Below are 22,614 nucleotides of genomic sequence, written 5' to 3'. Positions count from 1 at the left end.
CTGTAGGCTACCAGCCACATTACACAAATCTAAATAAATCCAGTTCTTCAATCAGGCCTGGATCAAGATATAACTTTTTTCTATGTATTCATGAATCAGCCAGGTCCACACATCACATACAATATATCCGTGTATGCATGGCAACGGGTCCGAATCTGTGGGGCCCGCCCTGGACCCGTCCCGATTTTGACGGGAAAAATCCAAGTTGACCGAGATTGCGGTCGGGGTCGGATTTTCCCCGATAGCCAAATTCAGGTTCGAGGTCGGGGATGAAATTCTCAATACCCGTCCCGAACCTATACCCGAACCCGCCCCGCTAATTATTAATATATATAACACATTGAAATATGAAACTATTAGATTAAATTTTATGTTAGTGTTGAATTGAATTTTATGTTTTATTTAAAATTATATTTTTTATTTTATGAAAAATTATATTTTCTAATAAAAGTTTATAAAAATGTCGGGGACAGGACGAAGCAAACCCGAACCCCGTCGGGGACGGGGATGGAATGTAAATATACACCTCCGTCGGTTTCGGGGGCGGAGGCGGGGTGGGAAATGGGGAGTCGGGGCCAGGATAAACAAAACCCGACCCCAACCCGTCCTGTTGCCAGCCTATATCTGTGCACTCTAGCCACACATGAACTGAAAAATCCCCACTAATGGTACACCTATGAGCTGAGTCACACATCAAATATCTTCATTATTCGTATAGAGAAATTACCGTTATTTATGGGAAGTCATTTGTATCGGGAAACAAAAGAATTCACATCTTTTATCATGTACATGTTTCGAACATGACATGTTTGATGGAGTAATTGTTTTTTATCGAGAAATATTAATTGTTAGATATTAGTTGGTTAGTTTTTTATCCACGTACAATTATAATTATAGGAAGGTAAGTTTGAACATAAATTATTTACTCGTTAAATTTAACAGCAATTACATTATGTGTAATGTTTTCAGGAAAATTGATGTTACCTAACATACATGAATTTCCGCGGGATGCAACATATCAACGTATATAATTAGCTTTTTCACATTCCGCATCATAAATCTATATGTCCATCCATATCAAGGATAAAAATCTGATTGAGCAAAGCCATTTTTCTCCCAGTACTGCTTCTGGTCATATCTCCACTCGTTACTCCTGATACACATAGGAAAAAAAATGTCCAAAAGCCATATAAATATTTTTTTTACGAAATTTATAAATATGCTCATAATAATTATTAATTTATCATGTACCTCAGGAGGATAAACAGATGTGGATTTCACTTCTGAAGGCACCATAGACTGAGAGTTTCTTGCTTCTGATTTTTCATTTGAAAATCTATTGATCACAAAAGCTAACGTTAGTACCAATACCAAATTTTCACACGAATAATAATGCAGGAAAAGCTGGAAATGTTTTATTGATTTAGACTGCTAAGTGCTAAAATTAAAATTAATCAACCTCGGCATTCCCTGAACAAGCATTGACAGAACCAGGTGAATTTGCTAATTAACAGTAATACAAAATCTCCCCATTTCCCTTCCTCCAGAAAGAAAAACAAGAATAAACTAAAATATTCTCAAAACAACGTAAGGTAGAGTCATCTTATGTATTTTCTAGGAGAACAATGTGCAGCAGGCAGGTTTTGCTCTTCATTATGCAAAATTTCTACTAGAGGGAAACTTCTATATAGAGTTCATCTCTCAAAAGCAAACGGAAAAGACAAAATGAAATGTAAAGGCCAATCTTAATATGATCAAATTGCATCCCAATTCGCAACAACATCAGATGGAGATTCAAGAAGCATAGTATGAACTATGAAGTTTTTAATGTTCAAATTCTCATATGTAGCATTTTAAAATAAATCCAGATAGACATACGTGGAAAGTATGGTCACCCAAATAAGCTCTATGGTATCCACCCAGAGAAGTCTTTGCTCAACCGGTATCACACCATAAGTAATGAGATGGGCAAATGGCCATAGCTTCCATCCTGCCTGTGTAAGAAAATATAAGAAATCATTAAAATTGGAAACAGCCACATCCATTCCAGGTCTAAGCCAAATAAATAAACTGGACATCTTATGATGCTTGTCAGACACACGAAGTCAGTATGTGGTACACAGCACCAAAATGGTGTGTCCATGTTTTAATTTGTTCTCAAAGAAAAAGAACTATTTCAATGAAATAAATATGAAAAGCCAGAAGGCTTTCTTACCGTTAGCATGGGAAAAAACGTCGCCTTCAATTCATTTAAAATACTCATAGGAGGATCACGACGCAGTAGTGCAACAACCGTATAATATATGCTGTTCCAAAGTGCTGACCATGCAGTTTGATCGAAGGCAACTTTGGCAGGAACTACCCACCATTCTTTGTAAGGAAATAGCTCCTGGTTAAATGAAAAGAAGCTTAGTACATCAACTCAAAGAAATTTCAAGAACCAAATGGAACGAGAAAAGAGCATTAGCATTACACTCTACCTCGCAAAACTGATAATAGAAATGAGAAAGAGAACCATGAAGAGTAAAACCAACAAGCCCCGATCTGAACATCCGTGCACGGTCAAACTCAAACAGAGGTTTTCCTTCAAAGCACTGCAAAACCATGAGTAATTAAACCACAATGCATTATAAACCTTGCTTTTGTAGCTAAATTGAAGTCAACTGCTAATAAATTACAGAGAAACTCACCTGTGCAATCCAGTCCCCTATAGAGTAAACAATCCCACTAATCATCATCTTGGCAAGAACTGGATTTGTCTTAAGAGCTTCCTCATAAGCAGACCAGTTGTGCTGAGGCGCATATCTTAGTATCTCGTATAGCGTCCATCCCTATAATCACAAACGATTAATCATCTTGGCAACTACTGCGTGTTCATATCAAGAATAAATATTTCTGATTGAAATTAAAAACGATTAATTATGATTTCTGAGAATAATACAAATTCAGTTGAAGATAAGCTAAGCATTGATCTTTGTTGAGCGTTGTGACTTACATGCCAGTAATCGCTATCAATCGTGAGAAGTTTGGTGACGGCGAAAGTGCCAGCGGCGAGCACAATCGTAGCATTGATAGTTCTATCAATTAGCTTCTCCATGTCCTCCTCGCTCTCATTCCCGACCAGAGACGAAGACGACGACGAAGATGAAGAAAACCCTTCCAACGACAGCAAGCCCTCGTTGGCTCCGAATCCGCTCACCTGCGTCGCCAATTCGCAGTCTCCGCCTTCCATCTCGACGCGGCTCACCACCACGCCCTCCTGCTGGTCGGTGATGTCGTCGCTCTGCACCGATATCACGTCGAACTCCTCCGCAGCCGAGTTCGCCGCCACCGCGCGTTTGTTTCCGGAGAGAATGAGGTTGCGCGACAGTCTCCGAAAGTTGTGCGCGCCGCCGGCGACGAACTTTGCGGCGTGAAGAGGAGCTCTCGGCTTGGGAATTGACGGCAGGAAGGTACGGGGAGCGACGGTGCTGTGGACCGACGCCATCGCCGCGCGTGCCCGAGTTGCGAGTGACGAATCGACGACGCTGCGTTTGCTTCTCCGAGTTCGTGAGGTGCGAAACGCGCGTGGTTGTTGTTGTCGTTTGGTGATACGGTGTGTCGTCGCGGGTGCGTGTGGTTTTAATTTGGTGTGCTTCGGAGACAATGCGAGAAGGGGTTGTTAAGTGGAGTGGAATGAATGTGAGGTATGTAAGTTGGTTCTAGTGATTCACATGAAAGACAAGGATCTATTGGATATCACAAAATACAAAATTAATTAATTAAATAAAGTCCGCAAAATTAATATCTTTGCCATTATCTAGAAAAGAAAAATATTTCTAGGAAAAAACAAAGTAAAGAAAACATTTTTGTGGTTGGCATAAATCAAAGACATAAAAGTTATATTAACAACAAATTATAATTAAACGATCATTTGTAAAAATATTTTGTACTTTAAACGTATGAACATTAAATTCTAAATAATCAAATTACTCCTTGGAGGAATCATAAATTTAAGTGTGACTAAATTTTTGAATAAAAAATTATTATCATAGTTGATCAAAAGATCAAAACTTGTATAAATACTTGAATTCTAATCTGAAGTTAAAAATTATAATTAAGGTGATTATAAAAAAATCAAATTTGGTAAAAACAACCATTAAGAAATTTTCATATTTTAAATGCATAAATTTTCATAAAGAATAATTAAAAAATACTGGTTTAATTAATAAAAAACACATCAATAACTTGTTATTAAAATATAATTTTAATGATACATTGTGAATATTTCGTTTTCCTATATAGTTAGACATTAATTAAAAAGTGAAAATAAAAATAAAATGAATAACTATTTACATAATAATAAATTTAATTCCATGTAAAAGTTCAAAACATATATTACAAGACATGGAGGCACACATTTTTTTTTACAATACTTACTTATAACTCATTCAGTCATTCGTTTTCTTCATCTCTTTCCATGATATTACGTATTTATAGAATAATTTTCTCTTTTATTCTTATTTTTATTAATTGCGAAAATAAATTATACAAAAAGTTCACAAGAAAATATTTCTCTTTTTTTTTTTGTTGAAGTGCAATTTCTCATATTATAAATAAGAAAAATTGACGATATATATTAACCATCAATGCATAATTGGATTTACAGGGCATATAATTTTTATTTTTTGGATAAAAAAAATGTCTAAACTTTTGAGGCTGTAAACTTATATTCTTTTGTGTTTTTGTCTTTATGCTAGTAGAATCTGTCTAGTCCAGGATCGCATTTTTCATGGACCAGAAACAACTGAGAGTCAGTGACTCTTCCAGATCCACAAGTTTGACTTGCTTAGTGATTAATAGTTAATTAATATACATGCACAACCAAACAAATGATGATGATCATGGATCATGGATAACTGGTTTTAACACATTTTGTTGACCAACTTTAATACAAACCACTCAAAATGTTTAAGGTTTAGCTAAATGTGCAATATAGATATTTTTGTTCTGTATTTAAAAATACTTTATTATTTTTGTGACAAAATTAAACCAACAAATAATTGCAAGTTGTTAGTTGTAGTTTTCATCCACTCCAAAGGAAAAGTGGAGCACTAGAGTTTTCTGCAAGAGATATTCATGTAGAACCACTTATTCCGATTAATAGTAGCATATTTGAGAGAGCATGTGATCTCAAAAATTGTATTGAAAAGTGGGGATTTTCTTGCGGAATTTTTTCTGCTGAAAATTCCTTCGTGTATAATCAACACTTGCGGTTTTCAAAATCCGCATTACTAATTAATTTTAATTTGTTATTTTTTTTAAATAATATTTTTATTTAATTGATGAAATATCAATAAAATTATAAATATTATATAATTGATATAAATAATTAATTTTTTATTCATTATTATATATAATAAAGTAATAGTATGTTTTTGTGTGAGTGCTTCAAAGTTATATAGATAACCGTGAGGTAGTCAAATAAGAAAATGAAAAGTTGTTTAACGCTGGAAAAAAAAAACGTGATGAAAGAGAAATAGTGAGGATAGATTAACGAGAGATGGAAATATTAGAAAAGTGAGATAATAAATAGAAATTAATTAAGCATTAAATCAGAAAATTGAGAGAGAGACATTTGTGACTTTTTATTAATTATGTTTAATTTATAAGCAATTTGATGCATATATAAACTATACTTCAATCATTAAAAAATACTTTATTATCTTGTTTTTGTAAAACTTGTAAGTTAACAACAATAATAGCCCAAAATAGCAAAATCACAAGGTTTAGTTGATAATTTTTTATGCTATTAGAGAAATTTTCCTTATGAAAAATAATTAGGAAGTGACAATGCGGGACATGCGTATAGGTTCATTTTGGTCCATTCCGTTTAATCCGAGCGTCACATGCGTATAGGTTTGTCTCTATTTTTTCTTTTAAAAAAATTGATATATGTATATATTATACTCTTTATCTTCATTGCTATTATAATTAGTTGTTAAATGAACTGACAACTTAAAATTAGCAACTAAGTTCTAATTTCTATGGTAAAATAACTAAAATAATTTATCAATTATATATGTCCTTTTTGTTGTTCTAATTTTTTTCTATGAACAATATAATCATTCAATTTACAAATATGAGAATCTTAGTTTTTTTATTATAAAATTTGTTACTCATCTAATATTTTATTCAAGTCATAGAGTACTTTACTTTTGTATAACAAAATTGCCAAAGCACACAATTATATTGTATTCAAGTGATTGTATTGGAACTATATTAATATTAATATAGCATGAATTTTCCTTTTTTACCTTGGGTTAATATTAACGTTAACTATAATTATATGTTCAAACTTACCTTCCAATAATTATAATTATATATTGATCAATAACTAACAACTTATATTTATCAATAAAAAATATTAGCCCATCAAACATGTCATGTTTCACATGTTTGAAACATGTACATGAGAAAAGATGTGAATTCTTTTGTTTCCCGGTACAGATGACTTCCCATAAATAAAGATGGGAATTTTTCTGTGTAATTTTTTCTGCAAAAAATTCCTTCGTGGATAATCAGTAGGATTTAATTGATGAAATATCAATAAAATTATAAATACTATATATAGTTAATTTTTTATTCATTATTATATATAATCAAGTAATAGTATATTTTTGTGTGAGTGCTTCAAAGTTGTGTATATAATCGTAAGGTATGTCAAATAAGAAAATGAAAAGTTGTTTAACGCTGGAAAAAAATAAACGTGATGAAATAGAAATTGTGAGGATAGATTAATGAGAGATTTAAATATTAGAAAAGTGAGATAATAAAAAGAAATTAATTAAGCATTAAATCAGAAAAGTGAGAGATATGTGTGACTTTTTATTAATTATGTTTAATTTATAAGCAATTTGATGCATATATAAACTATAATTCAATCATAAAAAAAACACTATTATTTTTTTTTTATAAAACTTGTAAGTTAACAACAATAATAATATCCCAAAATAGCAAAATCAAAGGGTTCACTGGCTAATGCATGATCAGACATTTTAGTTGACAATTTTTTGTGCTATGAGAGAAATTTCCCTAATGAAAAAATAACTAGAAAGTAAAGGCAAAACAGGTTGAAGGCGAGGAAAGATGTTCAAAATGATTAAAGAAAACAAGAAGATGTTCACATTGATTAAAGAAAACATGATAATCATCCTTTGTCTATAACCACAAAGTGGTTAAATGAAAGGGAAAAAAAATGGTATCAGTTCCCCTCCACAAATAAAGCCTGGAATATCGGTGCAAGTGCCCTGTGATATACTTTTCTACAATACATCAAAGGATTTGGGAAGAAAGATCAACAAGTTATCTCATGCTTGAAGAGAACTCTTTGACTTTGTCATTGGATGATAGGAAAGTTGACAAAACTTTCGCACCTGGCCGTTTACAATTTAGTAATTTACAACACAAACTGCATGGCAACAAAATCAAGCTGATACCATATCCACACAACATATATATAGCAAAGAATGAAATATTATTTCTGGAGGAATATATACTTGTTGGAATGTGAAGTGCAGCTCCAATAGCAGAGTGTGGACTTGCTTTGGATATATATCATCCAAAATAGTCAAATAACTTAGTCTTAACCCCTCCTCTATGCTTTATACTCTTGTTTTTATTTGCTTGATGTGAGACACTATAATTTTTCAACGAATCCTTATGTGAGGCTTAATGAATCATAAGCCATGGTACTCATCAGTATAAAGACAATCATACACCATATTAAGGCTTCTTTTAAATACTATATTTTCAAAAACAATATAAGATACCATATACATTGTTCAGTACATTAAATCACTAAATTATATATATATATATATATATATATATATATATATATATATATATATATATATATAATATTTATAATTTCTTGCCAATACAAGTCCTACATAGTAGTTCCTAGTTCAGAAAAAAATATCAACCGCAAAACATAAATAGTAATGAAACTATTTGGAGAATGTTTTTTTTTCCTAAATTGATCAGTACATATACAGTACCTTATGTAACCATAAGTTCAAAATTACAAAACAATGAACTTGGTCCTACATTTAAATTGCATACTCAAATCACTTGACTCTTCTTCTTTTTCCTGCAACGTGTCATTCATAGTATTCATGTGATCACGTATTCACGTCTACTATCTAATTTTCTCCCAAGCACATTAACTATTTAAATGGTGTCTCCTTAATTAAACACTTTTTCATACTTGTCAAATTCTTATTAACTTAATCAAGATACCTCGCCTTATGTTCATGCCTCAAACGCACCTACAAAAATGTCTATAAACAAACACAACAATGATTTACAATAATAAAAAATGTAAAACAAATCAATTATACAACATTTACCTTTCTAGGCTTTGAATAATCATAACCTAACATTTCATTTAGGCACCGTTTGGTTCAAGCGACTGAAAGAGAGAGAGATGCTGCAATGCACTGAAATGGAGGAAAGAGAGAATGAGAGCTTGTTTGTTATGAGTGAAAGTTAAAAAAAAAAATTATGGGACCACGTGGTTAAACTTTTATTCTAAATCTAGAAGAAAAGAAGTAAAAGTAGAGAGAAGGAAACATAAACATGGCATAATAGAGAAATAATGGAGTCTCACAATTTTGCATAATTTGTTATTCTTATTTTAATTTAATTTTTTTTATCTCTATTATACTCTTTTAATCTTAATCAAACAATCTAATTTAATATTTTATTTTATTCTTTTTCATTCCTCCCTATCAAACTAGTAAATTGAATAACTATATATAAAAAACAAATAAAATAACTAAATAACTACGCAGTTAACAAGTTGAATTATAAAATATGTAGAACATAGGTCCAGTGCAAAAATGCACCCTTATTAACAAAAAACAGAAAGTATAAAAGGAGGGAGAGTAAAAAATGAAAAAAAAAATCATTACCATAGAGTCGACACCTCACAACGGCCGAACAGATTTAATATATCTATTCATGATTGAAAAAAATTGCAGAATATTAACCCTGATTATATTCTCAGAAGCAAAGTGCAGTTAACATTTTTTCTGAAAAAAAAAAAGAGAAGAAATATATATATATAAAGAGACTGACACACATGATGGCTGAGGCAACGGTCTGATGAAATGTGCGAAACGGTGATCGTGTACACCGCGAAGCACTCGATCTGCGGGCCGTGTCCCCTCTCTCTGTCTCTGAACTCAACACTCTCACTCACCCACTGCACCACCGCACTTTCTTCTCTCTACGATTTCATTTCCATGGATCTTTGTTGATTCTTCAGATCCAGCATGGCCAACTTCCTCGCTCAGTTCCAGACTATTAAGAACACCTCCGATCGCCTTGTCATTTCAGGTATTTCATTGCTATTTTCATCTCTTCGCTCTCTACCCGAAGATCCAATCTCGTTCATTCCTTCCAAGCATTGTCCGAATTCACAATCACGTACATCTGCTCCGTTTCGTTCCGTTTTTTTTTTAGCTACGAATTTTAAATCGCAGTGTAGGGTTTTAGTTGTGTTTCACTGCAAATTATTCTTCTGGCTTGTGATATTGGTGTTGCCAATAGTTGTTGATGTTAATCATCAAAATGAAATGAAATTCTAACATTTAAGCTTAGTAACAATTCAATTGCAATGTATTCTGGTGATCGTTTTAAGGCAAAGGTAAAGAGAGGTCCATTGGCAACTGCAAAAATAGTCTCAATTGTTCTCACTTTTGTGACCGAGTAGAAACAGTAATATATAATAGATTAGGCTATCATTGATCTAGATGTGTATCTGTGTGTGTGAGACCTTATGTTGATGTTTCTACAAAATGATTCTCAGTGGAGGATGTGAGTGACTTGTGGCCAACTGTCAAGCCTGCTTTTGAGGCGCGTTTGCCGTTCAAAAGGGCGACTTTGAATAACAAGACGCGGAACCCTGTCTTTGTTGACACATTGCCGGCAGAGTTCATATTAACTACCGATTCAAGACTCCGTAGCCGGTTCCCTCAGGAGCAATTTTTATTTTGGTTCCGAGAGCCGTATGCGACTGTTGTACTTGTCACCTGTGAGGTAATGCGATTTCTTGTTGATTACAATTCTCAGAATCTACCAGAAAGTTGTAATGTTTTAAGAGGGAGACCCACTATATTTTTACCACAGTTCGTAGCTTTCTGTTACATTGTGATTCATTTACTTCATATGGATGTTTTTTATATAACTTAGGGAGTGTTTGGAAGAGTTTTTACAGAGCTTGTTTGGTCTTATTAAAATAGCTTATGACCTTTTATTTCAATAAGCTCTTTTTAGCTCATTGCAATAAACATCATAAGAAAGCTTGTGAATAAGCTCTCATATGACAAACTCTTATTGTATTAGTGCTTAACAAGCCATTTACTCAAACATTTTCTTAGTGAGGCTACATTTTGTGCAACTGAATGGGAGATAAAAAAACATAAGCAACATGTAAATAACATGCAAAGCATATTCATTCAATTGTTAGCAAGTGGAAAGAAAGGTTTTTATTGGGTCAGTGAATTACATATTATTGGAGTACATTTAATAAAATTGATTACATAGTTTGTTGCTTTTACTTTTTTACTTTTCATTGGAAGAATTTCAGTCTTGTCCCTTTCCAGTTAGGAAAAAATATATCTATCATCAAATATAATAGTGTCTGTTTTAGACACATTTTTCGGGCTTGCACTCAACTTTTCAGCTTTTAGGATGACTGGTTTCTTACATGGTAATGGTGTGTGTATGCTTTGTATGCTTCAATTCCAATGAGCTTCAATATGAAGTACCTTATTAGGGAAAAACCTCATTTTTGGATTTGCACCTGGCAACTCTAGCTTTCCTGATTACTAGTTCCATGACATCCTATTTGTTTTTTTTATTATTTAAAATTTTCAGTCTTCAGAGCCATGATAGTTGCAATCATGAATCCATTTATCTCATTGGGTTGACTTGATTTGTTTCCGCATGCTTTTCTCACTCACTATTTGTAATTTTTGTTGGCATGAAGATTGCATTTTAAATGCTATTGGTTATGTTAAATTGGACTGATGTGTGGCTAGTTTCCTTACCTGCTTTTGGGAGTTTTTCAAATGCTGGAGTTGATCAATTATAAATTATAAGGAGCTTTATTTCACGGAGTTAATCAATTATTGGTGTATAATCCTTTCACTTTTGGATTCACTTGTGGGATCTATTGTGTAGTTTAACTCTTATTTTTTTCTCCCCAGGATCTGGATGAGTTTAAAACCATCCTTAAACCACGCTTGAAATTAATTGTCCAAAATGATGAAAAGGAGTGGTTTGTTGTATTTGTGTCTAAAGCTCATCCAGCTAATGATCAGGCAAGCAAAATGGCAAAGAAAGTATATGCTAAACTTGAAGTTGAGTTTAACACCAAAAAAAGAGAAAGGTAAACTTGAAAAATTGGACTTTTGCAACAAGTGCACCCTCCTATGCCCCAACAAAAGTTTGAATGACTTGTTGGCTGATAGTTTGCTAAAAAAAATTTCAAGTCAATGTTTTGTCAACTTTTTCATAGATATTACAGCTTATGGTTAACATTTAGGAATCTTAACAACTATTTAATTGCATACTGGTTTGCTTATTATGAACTTGATGTGACAATATAAAAAGCAAAAATGGTGCTCGGAAATTTAGCTTCAAGGGTAAATCGTATACTTGCTTTCAATAGAGGATTATTTGTCCAATGTGTATTTTTTCTTCCATAAATAAATATTATGGAATCAACTGTTTACGTTACACGTGTAAGTGGTTGAGTTAGAAAAATCCCAGTGATAGTTACCAAACAGAAATAATAACCATTTGTGAGCGAAATAAAAGATTGTTTATTCAAGTTTAGGTTCTTTAATGTTTAGTTTAATTGCATTAATGACAACTTAATTTCTTTCACTTTTGATGCTTTTAACACTGCTTCTTCCTCATCTAGATGCTGCAAGTATGATATGCATTTCCCTGAAGCAAAATTTTGGGAGGATCTAGAATCAAAGATAATGGAATGCATCAGAAATACTCTGGATAGGCGTGTACAATTTTATGAGGATGAGATACGAAAGCTCAGTGAACAGCGCCTCATGCCAGTCTGGAACTTCTGCAACTTTTTCATTCTGAAGGTTAATCCTATAACTTATTGTGATGAATTATACTTAAAAAGTGCAATAAATAGTTCTGAAAGACAGTCCAACCTTTATTGGTCTTTATAATTTTTTTCCTTTCTGCATATTCTAGGATCTTTTGGAGCCATAACATATTTGTATTCTGTGCTCAGGAAAGCTTGGCTTTTATGTTTGAAATGGCTCACCTTCATGAAGATGCCTTACGGGAATATGACGAACTAGAACTCTGCTATCTTGAAACAGGTGCATGATGCTTAGTTTCCTTCTCTGTTGCTTTTGTAGTCAAGTAAAGTTGATATTTAGATTGGCAGTATTGTGCTTTAGACCACCTTTATGGAACATTACTTGGATCTGACAGAAACTCTCCCGTGAACAATGAAAAATGATTCAAATATAACTGGAATTAATGCAGTCAACATGACTGGAAAGCAGAGAGACTTTGGAGGGGCAGATCATGGTGACGATCAAGCAGCATTTCTTAATCCAGGAAATAAAGCATTGACACAGATTGTTCAAGAGGACTCATTTCGGGAGTTTGAATTCAGACAGTATCTGTTTGCCTGTCAATCAAAGGTGTGCCCTGCCTGGAGCACTTGTATAACACAAAACACGTTACGTATATTTGCAGCTTAGTTCTAAAGAAAATTTAGATTGATTTTGTATTTTGTGTCGTCTTAGCTGTTTATAAGCTAGGCTGCTTCTTTACTTGTATTATTTATGATATGATTTAAATAGAAGAAAAAACATTAACTTTCTTATATCACAAGAGTTCTTTCTTGTAACAAAAACATTTAATGATTAAAGTTTTGTTCCAATTTTAGTTCCTAAAGTTTTATATATTTGGCCTTGGTTGCTGATTTAGAAATGTTTTTACTTTGAAAATTGTAATGTCTTAAGCCATTTTGACAACTGTCTGTTTGTGTTCTCATTGACATTTTGGGTTCAAGCACTATTATTGCCAGGATCCATCCTTTTAACTGAATTCCTAATTTAACTTTCTATGGCTTACTACTTTTCTGTCATTTTGCAGCTCTTGTTCAAGCTAAATCGTCCCATTGAGGCTGCATCACGAGGCTATTCATTCATAATAAGCTTCTCCAAATCCTTGGCATTGCATGAGGTATTGGATTTTCTGTTATTCATATGCTGTCTTCACATGTATATTACTATATTATTCCAGTTTGAGTTGTATACTTTTTTTAATTTCTCCCATTTTGACTTCAATATGATGTTTCTTCTCAGCGTATTCTGCCATTTTGTATGCGTGAAGTCTGGGTAACAACTGCTTGCTTGGCTTTAATTAAAGCAACCACTTCTAATTATAATGATGGACATGTGGCACCTGACATAGAGAAGGAGTTCTTTCGCCTTCTGGGTGACCTATATTCTCTAGCTAGAGTTAAGGTAGGATTCTCATGAAGTTGGTAAATAGACTGGACTACTGGATATCTATTTTTGTTTGATGCACTCTTTAAATGAGATAACTCCAATGACCAAAATACACCATTTGGAAATGGAGTTGAATCAGTCGCCTCTTTTTCCTCCTCAGTTTTCTCTGTAATGTTGATTACCAACTACATTGATATTGTCTGCTATACCATTGCTAACTAGGATTGCTTTCTGAATTATATATATCTTGGCAGTTCATGAGGCTTGCCTATTTAATTGGGTATGGAACTGATATAGAAAGAAGTCCTGTCAACAGGTACAATTTTTGTAATTAGAAGGCCAATAATTTTTTGCATTTTCTTAATCTAATCATTTTGTATTCCATTAATTAATCATGTAATGCAAGATTAGTTACATCACAGTTGGTATCATTCTCCAAGTTTAATGCAGTTCCTGTCCTTTTGAGCAGCGCTTCCCTTAGCTTGCTACCTTGGCCTAAGCCAGCTGTCTGGCCTTCAGTTCCTGTTGATGCATCAACAGAGGTGCTAGAGAAAGAAAAGGTATTGTAGTCATAATTATGAGTATGACATCACAGAATATTGTGACCCAACACAATTACACAACAGACATTTTAATTTTTAACAAAAAAATTGCCCATCCCTTATGTCACTATGATAGCATATGGTTCAGATGAAGTACGAATTCATCTCCCTTGACCCAGCAACAGGGTGATGGCAGAGTAGGGGAAAACATAAATGAACACAATACACTGTCACTGGTATTTGAGAGACCAATACTCTCTCCAACAATTCCCTCATACAATTTTCGATGCCTCTCTCTTCTCCTTTTCAGACTATTTAACATTCTTTTACACCCTATTCTATAACTAACTGCTGTTAGTCTGTTGCATGGTTATGATCTATTCTAAGGGAATGATCCTCTGTTGTGCCTCTATTCCTCCTCAAATAAACTTTCTTAATAGGGTGTCGTGGGCTATCACACTATAATGCTTTTTCACACCTGTTAAAGTTCTGTTGAATGTCAAAAATAGTTACTCACAATGGAAGATGTAGTTATTTCAAGCCTGGTTCCAAGCCTATAAAAAAGAGGAGGATTGTGTGAGGCAGCCAATAGCCTACATCAAATTTTGTAGAATCTTCACATCAAAGATGATGTAAATTATATAATGTAATTTATAATAGTCATGGTATTTTTAAGGCTTAAATATGTTTTTGATCCTTAATAAATACCAGATTTGTGTTTTTCTCCCTAATAAATTTTTTATTTGCGTTGAGTCTCTAATAAAACAACACTTTTGTTTTTGGTCGTTGATATTTTGTTTTAATCCCTGATAAATTAGCGAATTTTATGTTTTTCTCCCTAAGAAATTAGCGAATTTTGTTTTAGTGTCCCGACTAATAACAAATAGACAAAAATTATCTTGGAACCAACACAAAATTCGTTAATTTATCATGGACTAAAAATAAGTGCCAAGGGCAAAATTATTTTTTTTTGTTTTATTAGAGACTCAACGTAAAGCAAAAATTTAATGGGAAGCAAACACAAAAATCAGATATTTATTAGGGATAAAAACATATTTAACCATATTTTTTATTAACTGGTCTGTCTGACATTCATCACTGAACAAAGTAATTTTAACTACAGATCTGTTTAAGATCATGTGCGGGGAATATATCATAATTCACAGGTTATTGGAATTGAAAGATTTTCCCATAGCAGCCCACATATTTTGCACCAGCCAAAGGCACCATAGAACAGCATATGGTTATGTTTTCATGTAACTGTTTCAATTCCACTTTTTTTCACTTAATTCTTGGTTAAAGATGGTTTGTCATTTTCTTTATTCCCGTGTATTATAAATTAGAAATATTTTTCTAAATTAGAAGTGGAAAAAATGCTTATGTTTCGGATAGGAACTGAAAATATTTGGATAATTTGCTGAAAATCAGAAACTGAAAATGAAAGAAAACAAACCAGATCAGGAAAACTTCTCTGCCCTGTGGCAATAGACACTCACAACTACCCAAATGATTACCTACCTTCTCATTTCCCCTCTCTTCCCTTATATCCCACATACGATAGACGATACTTCCCACACTTGTTGCCACATATGCAGGCTTGTTGTAGTCTATAATCCCCGTTATGCCCTTACCCATATTGGAGCATCCTAACATTTTTCTTTAATAGAATTAGAATTTCACTTAAAATATTAAGAAGAAAAATTGACATATGAAATGGGTTGAGCACATGTATGTTTTAATATTATTATTTGTTTCTGGAGATTTTTACCTTAAATAATGTTATTATATCTCTGCAGCTGATTCTACAAACAACTTCTAGAATCAAGCACTTTGGTATCCAGAGGAAACCCCTCCCTCTTGAACCTACTGTTCTTCTACGAGAGGCCAACAGGCGGAGGGCTTCACTTTCAGCTGGAAATGTGCCTGAAATGTTTGACAGTCGCCAGGGTCCAATGGATGGGTAATGAAATGCTATATATTGTTACAGATGGATTCATTTTTAGTGAACTGTTCAGAAATCCCATATTTTGTTACAATTTGGGTTTTACCAATCTGATTTGTATGCTGACAGATCAGGTTTCGATGCATCCACAAGAATGTCACCACAAAAAGCACTTGCAAGTACCATGTCACGTACAAATTCTTCGCCAGGAAACTTTGATAGCTCAATTGACCAACCGATGAGGCTTGCTGAGATTTTTATTGCTGCTGAGCATGCTTTGAAGCAAACAATTTCTCATACAGAGCTGTGGAAATCATTATCATCATCTGAGGAGTTTGAGGTATCATCTTGGCCTGATAGATAGCAAAATATCATTGGAATGATTTTCCAGAATCCCTCAATCTCTGATTGTGTTTTACATTTCCCCCCTAATGAATACATCTCAAATACTTGTAAATATGTTTGTTAGCATTTTAGTGCTATTTAACTTGATTAATTTCATTACTTGTTTATCTCTTGTGGGCAGCAAAAATATTTAGAGCTAACTAAAGGTGCCGCTGACAATTATCATGGTTCCTGGTGGAAAAGACATGGTGTTGTTCTTGATGGTGAGATAGCAGCTGTGGCTTTTAAGCATGGACATTTTGATCAAGCTGCAAAGTCATATGAGAAGGTTTGTGCACTGTATGCTGGTGAAGGATGGCAGGATTTGTTGGCTGAGGTCCTTCCCAATTTAGCTGAGTGTCAGAAGAGTCTTAATGATCAAGCTGGCTACTTATTATCTTGTGTGAGGTTACTTTCTCTTGATGAAGGATTATTTTTGACCAAGGAGCGTCAGGCCTTTCAGTCAGAAGTTGTTCGTCTTGCTCATAGCGAAATGAAGGACCCTGTACCTCTTGATGTATCATCATTAATTACATTTTCTGGAAATCCTGGGCCTCCATTGGAGTTATGTGATAGGGATCCTGGTATCCTTTCTGTAACTGTATGGAGTGGTTTTCCAGATGATATAACTCTCGATTCAATGAGTCTTACATTAAACGCAACATATAATACCGATGAAGGTGTAAAGGTATTTGTTGTTAGGTGTTATTTTACATTTTTAACTACAGTATGAAAAGTTTATAGTTTTTAATTATTTCCTCTTTGAATAACTCGGTTATTTAAATTGCTTTAGGCGTTGAAGAGTTCTACAGCCATTGTGTTACACCCTGGTCGGAATACTATTACCTTGGATCTACCACCTCAGAAACCAGGATCTTATGTTCTTGGAGTTCTTACTGGGCAGATTGGGCAGTTGAGGTTCAGATCTCATAGTTTTTCAAAAGTTGGTCCTGAAGATAGTGATGATTTTATGAGTTATGAAAAGCCAGCTAAACCCATTCTGAAGGTAGGCTTTTAACAAGATGAAAAAAAAAAATGGAATATGACAATTCAATAGAAGATAGGGATTTTTTATTTATATAATTTTCCTTCCTTCCTTTGTTGTTTTCCTCTTGATCATTACATAATTTGAACTTAAATTGATTTTATATATTTTTCTGATAATTATAATCTGCCATTTATTTGCAGTAGTACTGTTAATCTTTTTAGTGACAAAACAAAAAATTTATAGTTAATTATCTAATAATGTCATTTATCATTTTTTAGGTTTTCAAACCTAGAGCCCTTGTTGATCTTGATGCTGCTGTTTCATCTGCTTTGTTGATAAATGAAGACCAATGGGTTGGTATTTTAGTTCGACCATTAAATTACTCCCTCAAAGCTGCTGTCTTGCATATTGATACTGGTCCAGGGTTGGAGATTAAAGAGTTGCACGTAATTGAGATGGAAACCGATGCTGATGTGCAGAATGATGGTGCTCAGATAAGAACTCTAAATTCTGATAAAAAATTTGAACGTTTGACTCTTCATGATGGTAAAATCAAATTTCCAAATTGGGCAAGTGACACTCCTTCTATTCTTTGGGTTCTGGTTTGTGCCATCAGTGACACACTCAGCAGAGGATCTTCTTCAGGTTAAGATGGTGACACAAGTTTTGGTGGCTTCATACATGTACTTTTTAAATTTTACTATATGTACTTATTTTGGTTTCTCTTTTCAGCCACAACAAGGAGAGAAAGTATTGTAGATGGAATGAGAACAATAGCTCTGAAACTTGTATTTGGAGCATTCCACAATCAGATATTCGAAAGGTTTTCCATTTTCTGTCATTCTTATGTTTTAATCATCATAATATATATCATACAGCTTTGAATTAAGCGTGCCATGCATCTGGCTTTTGCATACTCTGCCACTAGTTACTTAATAATATCTTACCTTGATACCCAGGACACTAGCAGTGCATTTTACATATCCTTTCTATGTGAGGACACGTGTTACTGATAAATGCAATGATGGTACCCTGCTTCTGCAGGTATGGGTCTTTATTTTCATAATTATTTAATTACACTTGATTATGGACAATAGGCTGATAACTGTCATGAATTAAAAAACAAGGGAATCAAGGCATAAAATATAATCCCTTCCATTGCTTTTTGTGCTAAAATTGGAAATAATACATCCTTTTCCTTTTTTTCATTTGAAGTCACTTTGATTGCTACCTGAAGAGAGAAAAAATTGAAAGATTGGTTGAATTTGTAAATCTTAAAGGTGTTTTCATGTACTTAACCATCATAAAAAAATGTGCACTTTTAGCATTAAGTTTTGTTTACATCTTTTAGTATTGTTAAATGTTAATATAAAACCATACATGTGCCTTCACCTAACTGCTTAAGCTTTTAAGGAAGTTGGCTAATGACATCATATCAGAGCTTCTAAGGCCAAGTGATCTAGAATTTGATCATTGTCGTTCACATTCTTTTAATAAGTTGAATTTAAGCACATGGTAGGGGACCTGTGCATTTCCATACTTCAAGCCCAAAGGGCTCTTGCATGACATGCTATGTTAAATATCTTACTACAAAGCCATTCTTGTGCCTTTACTTAACAACTTTAGCTTTTGGGATGGTTCATTCATGACAAATATCATAGTCCAAAGGTCAGTGTTTTAACAAGATTACTGTTGCAGCTCGTTGTAAGATGCTTTAAAAATTAATCAGGCCATGGTATCAAAACCTCTATAACCATCCTGCATTCTTCTAAATAAAATTTCGAACACAAGGGAGTGTAGATTTGTGCATTGTCCATGTTTCAAGTCCAAAGGTTTTCTGCATGAGGGGACATGTTAAATATAAAACCATTCATATGGCTTCCCTAACAGCTTAAGCCTTTTGGTGGTTTATTTAAGAAAACATTCAACTGGTAATAATAAATGAAAATCTAAGTTCATTCGAGCTTTCTACTTGTTTGAATATTTACACACACACACACACAAAAAAATGTAACAATATTTTCTCAGACACATTTTTAACCACGAAAACTCTATGACTGCATCTTATTTTTCTTTGTTGATAAAGTACACAATGGTTCATGTGACTTCTAGGTAATACTTCACTCTGAAGTTAAGGCTACACTGGCCATTTATGATGCCTGGCTTGATCTTCAAGATGGATTTGTTCATACTGGACAAACTGAGGGTAGACCTAATTCAAGTTTCTTCCCACTAATCATATCTCCCACTTCCAAAGCAGGAATATTGTTTAGTATCTGCCTAGACAAGTCAAATGCAGAAGGTAATTTCATTTTGCTGGAGATCAGTAAAATGATGTTATTCTTGCTCTTAATATGTTCACACCAAATAATTTTATAAATGCCCTAAATATAAGGTTACTATATAATCAATGCAGAATTTGGGAGCTGTAATTCTATCCATTGTCAGAGGTTTCTGATTGGTTGGCTTATTCTTTTTCAAGTTCAATAATTTGTAGCCAATTGCAGCAGTCAATAACTCTACTAATTTCTTTTTTTTTCTTCTGAATTTCAACATTGATCTTTCTGAATAGCCAAGAAAAACGTTTGTTCTTTTTATCTTTTACCTGTAGTCTATGTCAAACAAAAATGGTGTGGTTTCCAGTGTTTATTTGTTTCAGAGGAAGGTACAAATGGTTTGTGATTTTGATAATATTACCACCTTAGTGGTCACATTTTCATTTTATTTATCATGTTTTTTTACCTTAAGAGTTTTTTACACATTAAGCATGACGGGCATGTCAATAGAATGTTATACTGTGAATATATTAAAGCATTATGGCATTCTTTATTTTTCTGAGGTCTATACATGTTGCAAATTGACAAGCTGAGTGATATTCTGATTTACCCGTGGTACACATTTTTGTCTCAATAGAAGTATTTACTCGTGGAAATTATAATAGCCTGATGTCTGCAATTAATAAGCTGATTTGATTTTTCAAAACAAAAATGCAGAAGCTAGGAAGCAACCCGAAAGCATAGTGAATATCAAATATGGAATTTCTGGCGATAGAACAATTGGAGCCCACCCTCCTGCCATGAATGAATCTACTGGAGTTGATGGTGCCAGACAGGAGTTAATCTTCAGGAGTGCAATTACTTTGCAAAGGCCTGTGCTTGATCCATGCCTAGCTGTTGGTTTTCTTCCTCTCCCTTCAGATGGACTAAGAGTTGGACAACTAGTTAAGATGCAATGGAGAGTGGAAAGGTTAAAGGATTTGAATGAGGAAGGAGTTTCTAAACAAAATGTAAGTCCAAATAAACAGAAAATGACGTCAACATGCTTCATGCCTCTGTCTCTGTATTTTCTTTGGAGAAACAGGAGAGGAAACTTGGTTAAATATATGGTGTCTGTGGAGTTGTTTCAATCCTGAATCCGGATCAATATTGTGTGATTCTCTTCAGCTCTTACTGTTTTCTGTTTGATGCCACAATTTTGCTTTTAATTTTGACAGTATGAGGTGCTATATGAGGTAAATGCAAATTCTGGAAATTGGATGATAGCCGGGAGGAAAAGAGGATATGCATCTCTGTCCACAAAACAAGGTACTTGGACATATTGACAGTTTGGAAAAATATTGTTTTCAGTAACTGAGAGGAACACATTTTAAGTATTAAATATGCCTTTTGATATTTGAATTTCGTTCTTATGACGATAGGCGCAAGAATAGTTATCTCGGTATTATGCATGCCACTGGTGGCTGGTTATGTTCACCCTCCCGTGCTTGGACTGCCAGATGTTGAAGAGGCAAATATAAGCTGCAAACCTGCTGGGCCACATTTGGTTTGTGTTTTGCCACCGCCTCTCAGCTCCTCCTTCTGCATTCCAGTTAATTCATGAGTTTTCACTGTGTCTTCCCCGAAGCTTGATTGAGTTTGTGTTCCATTGGATGTGTGAGAAATTTTTTGGTTTAAGTAGGAAAGTGTAACTTTCTGCCTGTTAATTTCATTGCATGAAAGATCTCTGTAGTTGGATTTGTGTTGCTTGTAACCTTCATGCAGTGTTCAAAGTATCAGCTGCAGCAAACCCTGGCGCATGTACAGTGGGAATTTTGTGCTCTTCCTTGTACGATAGACAGATACCCGGACCCTAACATTCTTTTGTCTCATAAAATTACAAAAGTTGGTAGGAACCACCATATACAATATCATCATTTTGCTCTCAAACAATCGAATTAGATTTAGAGATACCAATCGTTGTGAACAAATTCGAATCTACTGTGGTAAATTATATTTGGGATGCTGCATTCAATTTGATCACAGCTTTGGGCGAAGATTATAGACTTTATATCGTCCATTCCTTCAATGGAAATAACATTCGACTTTTGAGGTGCATGCTGCATGTTGAACGCTGACACGTCTGCATGCATGAAGCTTAAATTTCATTAAAATTAAAACCAATGTAATAACACATTTTAATACAATAAAAACAAACTAATAGTTCTGGGGGGAAATGTTAAAAAATAATATTGCATATGAATCTGATTCTTAGCATTATTTAAATTTTCTATATGAAGAAATGAAGTTGATGTTGTGTTCAAGAAATAAAAAATAAATACAATCTTAAAAACAAAACTAATTTTTAATCTCAATATGATTTTTGCATTATTTAAAATTTGTGAATTAAAAATTATAATTCCGTGTTCAAATATAATAAAAATTTTGAAAAAAAAAATCTTTAGGTTGGGGGTCAAAAAATTATTTCATTCAGATTAAGTGATAGTAAGAGTTAATATTTTGTATTGAAATATAATAGTTTAAAATAAATAAAATATGGAAACAAATTATTAAAGAAAATATTTTTAGAATTATTTTGTGTACATCAAAAATTTATATTGTTAATTTTGTGTTTAAATATAGTCTTTACATTAAGACAAAAATTGGAAAAAATAATTTTAGATAAGGTGGTAAACGTGAAAAACAGATAAAAAAAAAGTTCTCGATTTGATTTATCTTTATTATAATTAAAATTTTGTATATTAATGGTATGAACTTGCGGAGATATAAGGTTGATTAGATGACTTAGAAAGAAAAAAAGAAGAAGAAAAATTTAAGAATTAAATTTCTTCTTACTAAAAAAATTAACAATTAATATTTATCAATAAAAAATTAATAACAAGTTTTGCACTTTGATTGAAGCTGTGGTGACTATAGTTTAAGTCAGCTG

General features: G+C 33.4%; 2 protein-coding genes across 2 annotated transcripts; one reads left to right on the top strand and one right to left on the bottom strand.

Moving 5' to 3' along the window:
* Positions 1-906: 906 nt before the first annotated feature.
* LOC100805057 (uncharacterized) lies at positions 907-3,759 on the bottom strand. Its single transcript, XM_003539539.5, has 7 exons — positions 2,996-3,759; positions 2,691-2,831; positions 2,481-2,594; positions 2,216-2,389; positions 1,879-1,994; positions 1,252-1,336; positions 907-1,153 (listed from the first exon to the last, which is right to left on the bottom strand). Exons 1-7 carry the CDS (start codon positions 3,485-3,487, stop codon positions 1,148-1,150), a joined length of 1,128 nt encoding a protein of 375 aa, XP_003539587.1. The 5' UTR covers positions 3,488-3,759; the 3' UTR covers positions 907-1,147.
* A 5,354-nt stretch (positions 3,760-9,113) lies between these two features.
* LOC100782619 (trafficking protein particle complex II-specific subunit 130 homolog) lies at positions 9,114-21,721 on the top strand. The gene is made up of 21 exons (XM_003540398.5): positions 9,114-9,384; positions 9,857-10,086; positions 11,259-11,440; positions 11,978-12,161; positions 12,317-12,407; positions 12,577-12,737; positions 13,195-13,284; positions 13,407-13,568; positions 13,808-13,869; positions 14,023-14,113; positions 15,892-16,055; positions 16,167-16,377; positions 16,564-17,109; positions 17,215-17,427; positions 17,688-18,054; positions 18,142-18,232; positions 18,369-18,453; positions 19,522-19,711; positions 20,403-20,695; positions 20,903-20,993; positions 21,107-21,721. Exons 1-21 carry the CDS (start codon positions 9,321-9,323, stop codon positions 21,286-21,288), a joined length of 3,750 nt encoding a protein of 1,249 aa, XP_003540446.1. The 5' UTR covers positions 9,114-9,320; the 3' UTR covers positions 21,289-21,721.
* Positions 21,722-22,614: the final 893 nt, after the last annotated feature.

The sequence above is a fragment of the Glycine max genome, chromosome 12 (assembly GCF_000004515.6).
Source record: "Glycine max cultivar Williams 82 chromosome 12, Glycine_max_v4.0, whole genome shotgun sequence".
NCBI classification, from domain to species: Eukaryota; Viridiplantae; Streptophyta; class Magnoliopsida; order Fabales; family Fabaceae; genus Glycine; species Glycine max.
Note: the sequence above shows the minus strand (reverse complement) of the source record. Positions and strands in the feature narration are given on the sequence as shown.

Bases quoted from the DNA above. Each gene is read 5' to 3' on its own strand.
- LOC100805057 (XM_003539539.5), bottom strand. From the start codon at position 3,487: ATGGCGTCGGTCCACAGCACCGTCGCTCCCCGTACCTTCCTGCCGTCA. The intron at 2,595-2,690 runs GTGAGTTTCTCT...ATGGTTTTGCAG, and splicing joins TAGGGGACTGGATTGCACAG to TGCTTTGAAGGAAAACCTCT. The intron at 1,337-1,878 runs GTATGTCTATCT...TGTGATCAATAG, and splicing joins TGGGTGACCATACTTTCCAC to ATTTTCAAATGAAAAATCAG.
- LOC100782619 (XM_003540398.5), top strand. From the start codon at position 9,321: ATGGCCAACTTCCTCGCTCAGTTCCAGACTATTAAGAACACCTCCGAT. The intron at 12,162-12,316 runs GTTAATCCTATA...TTCTGTGCTCAG, and splicing joins GCAACTTTTTCATTCTGAAG to GAAAGCTTGGCTTTTATGTT. The intron at 20,696-20,902 runs GTAAGTCCAAAT...TAATTTTGACAG, and splicing joins AAGGAGTTTCTAAACAAAAT to TATGAGGTGCTATATGAGGT.